The sequence below is a fragment of the Pelophylax lessonae genome (genome assembly GCF_965119305.1).
Source record: "Pelophylax lessonae genome assembly, chromosome: 1".
NCBI lineage: Eukaryota > Metazoa > Chordata > Amphibia > Anura > Ranidae > Pelophylax > Pelophylax lessonae.
The window spans coordinates 380,765,668-380,778,014 of record NC_138768.1 but is presented as its reverse complement, the minus strand read 5'-3'; the positions used below and the strand labels follow the sequence as shown (position 1 = coordinate 380,778,014).

The 12,347-nt window shown below is 43.5% G+C and overlaps 1 protein-coding gene across 1 annotated transcript in view; it reads right to left on the bottom strand.

The window, feature by feature from the left end:
* The window catches only part of RIC1 (RIC1 homolog, RAB6A GEF complex partner 1), a 236,308-nt gene that overhangs the window by 78,114 nt on the left and 145,847 nt on the right, over positions 1-12,347 (bottom strand). The window contains exon 8 of the mRNA XM_082259802.1: positions 5,012-5,100. Within this exon, the coding sequence (XP_082115928.1) occupies positions 5,012-5,100 (89 nt within the window). The remainder of the gene's footprint in view (positions 1-5,011; positions 5,101-12,347) is intronic.

Sequence of the window (12,347 nt, the reverse complement as noted above, 5' to 3'; positions counted from 1 at the left end):
CGAATAATACGTGTATCCACCACCGAGTGAAATTCATCCTTACCAAACGGAAATAAATAAGGTGCAACTATATTTTCTTGTGCTGAAAAAATATCCAATCTCCTTGTGAACAAACACCACGTGTAAATCACCAAGAATTAGCCTCTTACCAGATGGTAATAGGTATGCACTTGTTCAGTGAAACCACCGCCTTGCTTCCTCTTTAAAATCCTGAAGTGGGATGTAGAACCGCTCTACCTTTCTTTCTCCACTAGATGGCAACGAGTACCAGCAAGAAACACAGCCATTTTTTTTTTTTTTTTTCTTTTTTGTATTACCATTGAGATTTATTCAAAAAACAGTTGATAATGCACTTACAATTAGATGTCTTGTATTCAGCATAAACATAGGCATACGAATTCCTGCAAAGGCTTGCGGTCGGCTGCAGCACAGACCGCAAGTTGTGTGTGACGTGTGCGCCTCCTAATCTGACCGGTTTCTTCCCATAGGACTTCTACTGAGACAGGAGTACTGGCGCATCGTCACTTCCGCTTTATTTATACAGGTGGAAGCAGATTGTCTAACTTCCGGTGTCTGCAGAGCAGGTAGTATAAAACATCGATCCATAGCACATCCTAGTGACACAGGAAGTAAACACTTCACTTCCTGTCTGCACAGGAAGCAAACACTTTACTTCCTGTCTGCAGAGCAAGTGTCTGCAGAGCAGGTATGCTCTAGAACTTCTGGCTGATAGCAATTTAAGGCAAATTACTTAAATATGGGTAACTTTCCTTGTGTTAAAAGGAATGTATAAAAACATACTTTATTATTTGTTAAAAACAAATGTATAAAAACATCGATCTATGGCACATCCTGGTGACACCGGAAGTAAACACTTTCCTTCCTGTCCTACAACACACTGCTTTAGGAGCGTAGTGGGAAAGGGGTGACACCGGAAATATGTGTATAATAAAATGTATTGAACTATATTAAACCATATGCTCCAATACAAATTTAAAATAAATGTTAAAAGATAACTAAAATATAAAACCTGCCAAAATATATGTGGGGATCAACAGTTATTAATGTGTGCGTTTATGTCCCACTCTATGTTGAGTCCCCGGGGTCTGGAGCAGCCGAGCTCATATATCCAGAAGGTTTCCCTCCTGGATATAGACCTCCTCAGATTGCTCCCCCTCCAGTGTGGTGTATATTTCTCAATAACGATGATTTTTAACCTCTTGGGATTTTTTCTGTGACATTGGGCGAAGTGTTGGGATACACTATGCCCAGGAAAAGCTTTGTGTATGTTGGTCAGATGTTCTCCAATACGTATGGCGGCAGTACGTATGGTTCTTCCAACATACTGGTAATTGCACTCACACTGTAAAAGGTATACAACCCCTTTCGTATGGCAGGAAATAAAATTTCTAATGGGGTACTCTTTACCTGTCACAGTTGAATGAAATTTATTAGTCCTGATAGTTTGAGCTTCTTTACACACTCTGCAACTCCTGCAGGGAAAGAAGCCCTTCATATCAGGAAAAAATTTTGGGATGGTAGGAGGATCAATGGGATTGGGGGCTACCAGATCTCGTAAGTTCTGTGCCTTCCTGTAAATGATAGGTGGAACTTCTGGTAGCATGGGTCCTAAAATTTTATCTTTCTGTAGGACTCCCCAGTGTTTCCGGAATACATGATTTAGCCACTTGTAGTTTTGTGAGAATCTCGTAATGAAAGCAAATTCAAACTTGGAACTGGTTTTTCCTGGGTTCTGAACTTTCTTAGGTTGTATCAAACTTCTTTGCTCAACTAACTCCAGGGTCTGAATTTCTTTCTCTAGCACTTCTGGTTTGTAGCCTTTTTCCAGAAATTTTTCTTTCAGGACCATAGCTTGTTTCCGGAATACTTGGCTGTCGGTACAATTCCTTCTGACTCTTCTGAATTGTGATTTGGGTACAGATCTGAGCCAGGCTGGATGGTGACAGCTGTCCAGGGCTATAAAGCCGTTCCTATCAGTCGGCTTATAATAGGTATGGGTGGAAAAACTGGAACCTACCCTGGATATGACTAGGTCCAAGAAGTTCACTGAGGTCTTGCTAAATTCATAAGAAAACCTGATCCCCCAATTATTACAATTCAGATCTCTCATGAACCTTCTCAGTGAATCTTCTTCTCCCTGCCATATTAACAGCGTGTCATCTATGTACCTTCTCCACATAACCAGTTGCCTGGGTCTGTTGGAATAAATGTTTCTATCTTCCCACAGTGCCATAAATAAATTGGCTAAGCTGGGGACACAAGGAGATTGGATATTTTTTCAGCACAAGAAAATATAGTTGCACCTTATTTATTTCCGTTTGGTAAGGATGAATTTCACTCGGTGGTGGATACACGTATTATTCGGATAGAATACAATTCTACTCACCTGCAAAATATTTATGGACACTTATGAACTTTTATGTTTATGCACCAATTGATTTGCATTATTAATTGGCTTCACTATTGATATATGTTATATATATTTACTTTTGTTGATTTGGTTCACACATAGATATATGTTATATATTCATTATTTATTTGTTGTTTAGCGCACCCCACACCACATATAAAAGGATAAACGTGGCCTGAAACCCGAAGAGAAAATCTACTCCAATACAAAGAAAAAAGAAAAAGACTTGTGCACCTCTAATAACTACATACAATCCAGCACAAGAAGGGATAAGAAAGGTTTATAACCCATCATAACAGAGGATGAAACATTTAAAGAAATATTGCAAAAAACCCCAATACTGGCTTTCAGACAAATACTCAACCTTTGACAAACTAATCAGCAGGAAACTTCATTCTGAATATGAAGTCACAAATAATGGAAGCAAACCCTGCAATAAAAAAGGTGCAAACTAGGCAACCAAATCAATCCATCCAAAAGTGTTACACACACCAAAGGGACCTTCAATATTACATGATACATACAGTTGTAACCCAAGTAATGTTGTGTGCCTTATCCAATGCAAAATATGTAGCAAAGGATCTTACATTGGCAAAATAGGCCACAAGTTGCAAACAAGGATGAATTTGCACAGATACACTATCAAGGAACATAAAGAAGAGAATTTCTGCACACCTGTGGGACATCACTTCTCACAACCAGACCACACTATGGAAGACCTCAATGTCTAAGTTCGTAAAGAGAAACAATTCAGGAAAGGAAAGCTTTTGAACTAAGAATGATAGCTTTATTTGATACAAAAGATAATGGTTTAAATATAGACTTCTCACTCATTATCCAACAGTTTTACGACCCCCTCTGCAAGTGTCACCCACCTCCCCCAAAGTCTATAGTGTTCTCTGTATCTTATCTCACTAACTATCCTAGTTTAATTACCATTGCTGTGTACATTTGTTTGGGGTTTTTTTCCCTTTTATTTCTCCCTCAAAGATGGTCTTTTTTTTTTTTTAACTCTGCTAAACCTTTTTGAATTAGTACTGCTTGGATCTTGAAGAAGGGGACATACCCTGAAAGCTTGTCCTGAAAAATAGTATGTTAGTGCAAATAAAAAAAAATTGTTTCATTAAAGAAAAAATTTGTCTCGCCATCATTCAGATTTTTTGGCTTCAGCCCTGGTTCACACTAATATGATGCGGGAAACATACAAGATTCGTTGCGTTTCTCCGCATTACACTGCATAGCAATCGCACAACGTCCATGCGATCTGCTGCAGGTGTCAAATGTTAGAGTAACAACACCCCGAAACAGATTGCAAAATGCAGTGCGATTGCCAGAATCGCATCGTATGGGTGTGAACACCCATGCAATGCGATCCAGGTGCAGGGGGAAAAAAAGGGTCCTGCACCATTTTGATGCGGATTTGATGCGATTTGAGCCCTACAAAATGTAGGGCTCAAATCGCATCAAAATGTAGGGCTCAAATCGCACCACAAGACATTGCATGTGATATGCACAGGAATGCGGTGTGATTCCTGTGCGAATCACATGTGGCGTTCCGCACCCACTAGTGTGAACCCAGGCTCAACATGGTCAATGAACCAGAAATCCAAATATCATCAAAACTCCCTACATTTACAGCATTCTTATTCCAGGTCAGTGAAGTGCTGGACTCTCTGGATCAGCATGACAGCCAGGCAAATACGTTTTTTTTTTTTCTCGCAGTATGAGTTTTCTTTAAGCAGACCAGGTTAGTCAAAGATCTTTATTATATCAGGTACAAATACTGCAGCTGCTGTCTTTTAAAAATAATGTACCTACCAGTGCCTGAGTGTCCAGCGCTGTCTACCCACAGTCGGTTCGTCTTACTGCTGCAGATCTCCAGTGCCACGATTTTAGATATGTAAACCATCTGTGATTTCTGAGGAATCACAGATGGCTCCCCACTGCGCATGTGTGAGATTGTGTGGCACTGCAGGACTGGTCCTGCAGTCTGGGACATGTGATGTGTCGGAGGAGGCTGAGGATGGGAGGGTGTGTTGAGGGGGCATTCCTAGTGCACGTTATTCTCGCCTAGATGAAAAGTAAGGAAGTCGGAGCGGGTACCTGTCAAAAAAAGTACCCACTCCCCACAAATAAAATGTAAAAGAGCACTGGGTTGGGGGTTGAATACGTGACATTTTCATTTTTGAGTGAAGGTCTACTTTACGTCTGCACTTTGTCCCAGTATTCGTTTTGAAGTACAAGATATCAAAAGTAGATAAAAGAGGTTATTCAGGCGGTATTTAAATATATAAATTATATTTTTTTAAAAGAAGACAAACCTAGACTAAAGAGTGTTTTCAACATCTGACAGGAGTTCAACTTTAATAAAATGTAGTATGTTGTTAATTAACCCTTTTAATGACACCAGGGTAAGTACTACAGCGAGGCAGTAAAAGGGTGTAAAAAATGGTCACAACTGCAACTGTAGTCAAGCTTCCTTTTTACTTTATCTAGCTACCAGCAAGCTTTGCAGTAGAAGTGACTTGGCTTGAAAGTACATAAAGAATAGTGCCAAAGCCATGCAATGCAAGTTCTTACCTGGATACTGCTTTGGAGTAAGCTCTAGCTTATGGGAAAGCTGCAAAGCACCGGTCGTGTTATCTATTGTATATACCAGCACAGCGCCACTGTGGACAGAAAGAAATATGTATATGGTTAGTTTCTTAGACAGCAAATGCTTAACACAAGTACAGTCCGTTGTATTAGGCTGGCTTTATACAAAACATTTATCGAAATACTTATTGATGACTGTCGGTCATACTATAGATTTTGTGACTGCAAAATAGCATTCCAAAGACAGTTAAACATCATGGGGATGGTAAGATCGTGCCAAATTTAAACAGAATCAGTAACAACTGGCTTAATGCAGGAAGCGGAACATTCAGTATATATTTATTACAAATGTGCAGACTTCCTTATCAAAGATCTACATTTCTACCCTAAGACTTATTAGCTACTTCGCCTGAGCTTGACACTTTAGCTAGAGTCTAGGGGGCCAGAGGAACTGCCATAGCAGAGAGTTTTCATAAATTTGCCATTAATGAGGAAAACGCATGCTTAACCACTTGCCGACTGCTGCACGACTATTTACGTCGGCAGTCAGCCCCTCACAGTCAGAGCGACGTAGGGTTACGTCGCTAGCCTGTGAGGGTCTAGGGAGCGAGCGTGCGCCATCAGAGGCGCGGTCACGGACCCCCCCCCCGCGTGTGACTGGCGAACCCGATGTCCGCCGGTCACTCGCGATCATCCGATAGAGCAGGAGAAAGGCAGGCGGCTAATGTAAACAAGCCGCCTGTCATTCTCCCCTGTGTATCAATGGTTGATCATACGGTTCTACTATGTAGGACCGTTGATCACTGTTCATACACCTCAAGCCACAGCCAATCACAGTTAGAATCACGTCCCTAGGGACACACATAACCCCTCCTTCTCAAAAAAAAAGTTAACACCTTTACTGCCAGTGTCATTTTACAGTAACAGTGCATATGTATAGCACTGATTACTGCAGTAATGTCACTGGTACCCCCAAAAGTGTCAAAAATGTCAGTCAAGGGTCCGATCTGTCCGCCACAATGTCGCAGTACCGCAAAAAAAAAAAAAAAAAAAAAAAAAAAAAAAAAAAAAAAAAATCGCAGATCGCCGCCATTACGCGTTAAAAAAAAAAAAAAAAAATGACAAAAATCTTTCCCTTAGTAAACGCAATAACTTTTGCGCAAACCAATCAAAATACGCTTTTTGCAATTTTTTTTACCAAACATATGTAGCAGAAAACAAATTGGCCTAAAATGTTAAAAAATTTTGATTTTTACATTTTTTTGGGGGGGAATTTCATATAAAAAAATTAGAAAAATATTGTTATTTTTGCAAAATGGACTCTCTTTTTTTGTTTATAGCGCAAAAAGTAAAAATCGCACAGGTGATCAAATACCACCAAAAGAAAAATGGATTTTTGTAAAATCTTACCGTAAAATCCTTTTCTCTTAGCTCATCGACAGACGTAGTCCTCGGTGATACACCACCTTCGGGTTATGTTACCTCCGCAGGAGCAGGACTAGACAGGAAATTAAAAAGCTCTGGCCACACCCTAGGGGCAGTCCCAGAGGGTATATCCTCTCTCTCTCTGCCTCAGCAAATCAGTTATGTGAAAAAGCAGTGCTTAGAGAATTTAACCCAACCCAACTCCAAAACAGAGGGGCGGGGACTACGTCTGTCGATGAGCTAAGAGAAAAGGATTTTACGGTAAGATTTTACAAAAATCCATTTTTCTCTAGCGCTCATCGACAGACGTAGTCCTCGGTGATACACCACCTTCGGGACGTCCCAGAGCAGTATCACAACTGAGGGGTGGGAAAATGGAAATCAAATCCCAATCTAGAAGGCCCAACCGGTGCCAACTAGAAGTTTACAATGCTCATCCTTAATGATGAGACTCAACAAAAAAATTTTCAAACAGAAAAAAACCCTCGAGGTAGACCACCGGTCTCCTCAAATTGCGGCCTGCAAAACCTTGCGGCCAAATGAGGCATCCGCCGATGCCGTCACATCAATTTTATAGAATTTAGTAAAGGTATGTACCGACGACCAAGTGGCCGCCTTACATACCTGGACCACTGACGCCTGATGGCGAAAGGCCCAGGAGGTACTGAGCGCTCGAGTGGAGTGCGCCCTAACAGGGAACGGAGGACTCTGACCCTTAATAGAATAAGCCTGTACCACCGTTTGTCTAATCCATTTGGCAATGGTCGCGGCAGATGCAGGCAAACCCTTTCTGGGGCCATCCGTGATCACAAAAAGTGAATCCGTCTTACGGAATGATTCCGTAGCTTTCAGGTATACCCTGATTGCCCGAACCACATCCAAGGAATGCAACGCATGTTCCCGATGATGCTTGGGCTGAGGACACAAGGAAGGTAGTACAATATCTTCATTCAGATGAAAATCTGAAACCACCTTAGGAAGAAAAGATGGCTTAGGATGAAGTACTACCTTATCCCTATGAATCACTAGGTATGGGGACTGGCATGATAATGCAGCCAGTTCTGACACCCTGAGAGCAGAAGTAATAGCCACCAAGAAGACCACCTTCTGGGATAAAGTAAGCAAGGGAATCTCCCTGATGTTTTCAAAGGGAGGTTTCTGTAGAACCGACAAAACCAAATTAAGATCCCAGGGCGGTAAGGGCGCGCGGACTGGAGGAGCCAGGTGCCGCACCCCCTGGATGAAATTCCGCACCAAGGATTTGGTAGCTAAAGGTTTCTGAAAGAAGATTGCTAATGCTGAAACTTGACCCTTGATGGTGCTCAAGGCTAGCTTCTGCTCAACCCCTTGTTGCAAAAAGGCCAATATTCGAGACACCGAATAGGTACGTGGAGGAAATCCTAAAGATTCGCACCACGCAATATAAGTCTTCCATGTGTGATAATAGACTTTGCTGGAAGTCGCTTTCCTTGCTTTAATAAGGGTAGGAATGACTGAAGTAGACAAACCTCTGTCCTTCAGTACTTGGGTCTCAATGGCCAGGCCATTAAAACCAGCGACTGTAAAGCACGAAGGTAAATAGGTCCTTGAGACTACAGACACTCCCTGGGACGAAGTTCCCACGGAATGTCTGCGACTAACATGTCCAAGTCGGCCAGGCCGGCTTGAAGAGGCCAGCCTAGAATTTCTAGGACCACTGGCGCTGATTGGATCTGAACCAGGCGTCCCTAGAGCTATCTGGCCCCGACCATCCGAGAAAGTCTGGTCGTTTTCTGTTCCCACACATTTATCAGATACCTGATAGTTATCAGGAAAGGTGATCTTTTCTGGTTGAACCTCAGGGACCGAAGTCACCCGACTAGAGGCTACTTGGCCTATCTGGTCAATCAGATCCGATTCCTGTGAGGTATCGGGACTAATCTTAGGAAAAGGTAAAGGAAAAGATCTATACAGGGAACGGTAACTACCGCTTCCTGTACTTAAATGTTGGAAGGGAAGAATCGCACCGGTAGTAGTGGTTGATGCCCGATCTAATGTCCTGAATACCGGTGAAAACGTCCCCCCACCCTGAAATCGGGTGGGGGCGCACCTTCAGGCTGTGTACTCCTTTACTTCGGGTTTGGCTGGGTTGGTCCTCTGCTTGTCCGACCAGCCCTTCTTGAACCCTCCTGGAGGAGTCTTGCCTTTCCCGGAAGTACCAGCCGGGCGCCCTTTATGGGCGGTAAAGAAAGGTCCTCGCTTGTTGCGAGGTTCCTTAGCTTTTGCAGCCTGTGGCAAAAAAGTACTCTTGCCCCCGGTGGCATCCTTAATGATTTCATCTAGGTTGGCTCCAAATAGACGATTCCCCTGGAAAGGGAGATTGGTCAAAGTCTTTTTGGAACCTAGGTCAGCTGACCAGCATTTTAACCACAGCACACGTCTGAGGATCACTGCTAATTTAGATGCATGCCCTAACAAGGGAGTAGTGTCCAAGGCTGCGTCACAGATAAACCGTAGCCCTTGTATGATCTGTTCTATCAAATCAGATGTCTCCTGGGGAATATCTTTTCCCCTAAGATCTTGGCGTACCATTTTCGCCCATTCTGTAAGTGTCTGGGAAACTAGACCAATAACAATTACTGGTCTAAATGCTGACCCTATCAGAGAAAAGATAGTGCGGGACTCCGCTTCTATCTTTCGATCCACCGGATCCTTAAAGGACGAAGTGTCCTCCACTGGAATAACCGTGGCTTTATTCAGCCTGGAAATAGGCGGATCCACGACTGGTGGTACCATCCATTTCTTAATGATGGATTCCTCAAACGGATAGCGTCTAGCAATACGCTTGGAAATAGTAAAGGTACGTTTAGAATGTTCCCATTCTCCTTTAATCTGATTTCCAAAACATTTAGGTACAGGAAAAGCCTTCGCCGTCTTGATGGGCTTATTAGTCCCAAAAGGCCTCTCTGTTTCAGTTGCCTCTGCCGGTAAAGCCTCCTGCAACTGCAGTGACCATCTCTGAATCAGAGTCAGAGGTGTCAGATAGTATAGGGGTAGGCGGGGGTCGCTTCCTTGACCCCCGTCCCTGACAGGCCGCCTCCACCCGAGCCACCATAGACTCCAAAATTGCTGTAAATGACTCTATACTCTGTACACCGGCGGGTCCCGAGGCCCCCTCGAGGGAAACAGGTGGGGGAATATGTGTGGCAGGGTCCATAATAACTCCAGTTACTTCCTGGATGATATAATTCAAAGTAAAGAAAAAACTTTTTTTTTTTTTTTTTTTTTGACCCTCAGCGCCACAAAAAAAAAAAACCCCTTAGTGTTACCTGCTAGGGATCCCTATCGATCGAGAGAGAGAGAGATAGACCCCCAGGCTCACCACTTGATGTTCAGAGTTGAACTGCAACAGCTTACAGCGCTGTCTTAGACAAACAGGAAGTCTTTTGGCTGGCTGCCCAGGAAGAAAGGAGGCGGCTCCGCCCCTCTGCACGCCTTCCGGCGCCTCCCCCAAGCTCCACAAGGTGTAGAATCACCTAAAACATGGCCGCCCCCATGCTGGAGACACGAGGCTACGCCAAAATGGCGGCTCGTGCGATCCAGCAAAAAAAAAAAAAAATGGCGGCGGCCTGTGCTGACTAGCGGTGTGCTGCAGGCACACAACACTCTCTCTGCATGGGGATATGGCGTGGTTGGCGGTACCGGCCCTGGCGGACCGCATGGCCATTCGGGAGGCCTGCTATTAGCTGGAGATCTGACTTGGAAGGCAGTCTACATGTCCATGGCTTCTGACTGGTAGGTAGCTTATACTTAACCCATAAGATTCCCAGAATGCCACAGATTACATTTTTAAAAACATGTATACAATAGATTGTTAGCTCCCAAACCAAGCCTCCTGGCTTTTTGCACACATAAAATCACACTCAAAGTAGGAGGATTTGTGACATGTTATAGGATAGAAAGAAACTCTTTCTTACCATACAGAGAGGGGCCCGCGTTCACCACAAAACCCGTCAGGGAAAAAGGGGGAACATACTACTCACCATACCGGAACCAGGCGGGCACCAACTCCTGACAGTACCCCTCTCCACCGGGGCGGGAGGGCTGTCGACCGATACGGACGCCGTGACTCATGGTCTTTGGCGTTTCAGCGAGACGTTTAACTCGCGGGTTCAGTCCTTTTAATGGGACTTTGTCGCGGCCGACCCAGCGCGGAGCTATGGCCTGCACGCGCTCGTAGGCTGAACTGGGGTGACCACCGGATCTCAACATCCAGCCCGTCGCCCAGTTCAGCTTTCTTGCTTGAAGATCTCACAGGAACACTGGAGAAAAAAAGCTGTCCAAAAATCCTTTTAGAAAAAAATTCTTGCCAGGACCTAAGATCCCAGCAAGGTGTCTAGGTCCTTACTCCTAACTAGACAGAAAATAACTGATTTGCTGAGGCAGAGAGAGAGAGGATATACCCTCTGGGACTGCCCCTAGGGTGTGGCCAGAGCTTTTTAATTTCCTGTCTAGTCCTGCTCCTGCGGAGGTAACATAACCCGAAGGTGGTGTATCACCGAGGACTACGTCTGTCGATGAGCGCTAGAGAAAGCTCTGTTTGTGGGGAAAAAAAGTCACGCAGTGCCGAATCGCAAAATAGGCCCTGGTCAGGAAGTTAAGTGGTTAATGCCTGGTAGCATTGTACATCCCTGTGCATGAATTGTGGTACTATCAATTTTGAATAGCACCAGAAAGCACTGTTACATTAGTGGGAAATACAATAGGTGCGCACAACAGTGCACCACATTGCACTTGCCATAACCTGGTTTAAAAAAAAAAAAAAAATCACTTTTAATATGTTAAGGCAACCCATTCAAAATGTAGACTTAAAATGTTACTTAAGGAATTTTTGGTTTTAATTAAAATAATCAACATATTGTACTAACCTGCAGGAGGACAGCAAGCTGTAAAACTTTCTTTACCTTAATGCAGGGAAGGCATTAGGGTAAAGAAAAAAAAAAACAGAAATTAGCCTGCATGCAACATATTTGTGTATTCTCTTCTGTGATTGTTAAACTTCTGAATGGCATTGTGCTTGCTTAAACAGTAAAATGTCAACCACAATCTAGAGAGGCCATTTTCATTTTTTAAATGTTAATTTTTATTTATTTTTTTTCACATTTAGAGGGGTCTGGATTTGGTAGTGAAGACCTGACTCCACACCCCACAAACTCTGCTGAAAAAGATTACAGTGTGGAAGCACTGGTCAAAACTGGGTTTTCAGGTACCACTAGAAGTGTTCCTAGGGAGTGCGCCATAGCAATTCAATGAGATGACCAATTCAGATCCTGAAATTAGTACTGGACAGAGCTAAGCATGCTGGGCACCAATGGCATAGACTTTAAGGTCAGGCAGATGACAGATCAGTAACCGCCCGACTATCCTTTAAATTTAAAAAGGGAGGAAATACCCAAATACCCTATTTAAGGAGGAAAATACAACACTTGCAGGAATTAATGAGCTCCTGAGCACATGACATCCTAAGCCAGGCAACTAAAGTCCAAACCATAAGAAGCAGGGTAGAAGATGTAGGTGAGGGAGCTCATGGACGTCACATTGCTGAAGTGGAGATGAGTAAAGTTCTGCTTTGAAGGCAAAATATTTTGATTCTTGCATAAGCTAGTTTGTCAATAGTTCCCTTTGTTGAAGGAATTAAAGGAGAAGTATAGCCAAAGAGTATGTCTCTGATGGATCACAGGAGTGCAGTTCCTTCTGCACTCTGGTGATCTGTTTTCAGCTGACAGGGGGCTGAAGCCCTCTGTTAGCTGACATCGCAGAGCTGGTCCAGGCTCTAAAAAGATTCCAACCATATGGTCGGGATCTGCCCAGAAGGCTGAACCGACAGCTGGCTCAGCCTCTCCGCGATCTGCTGTGA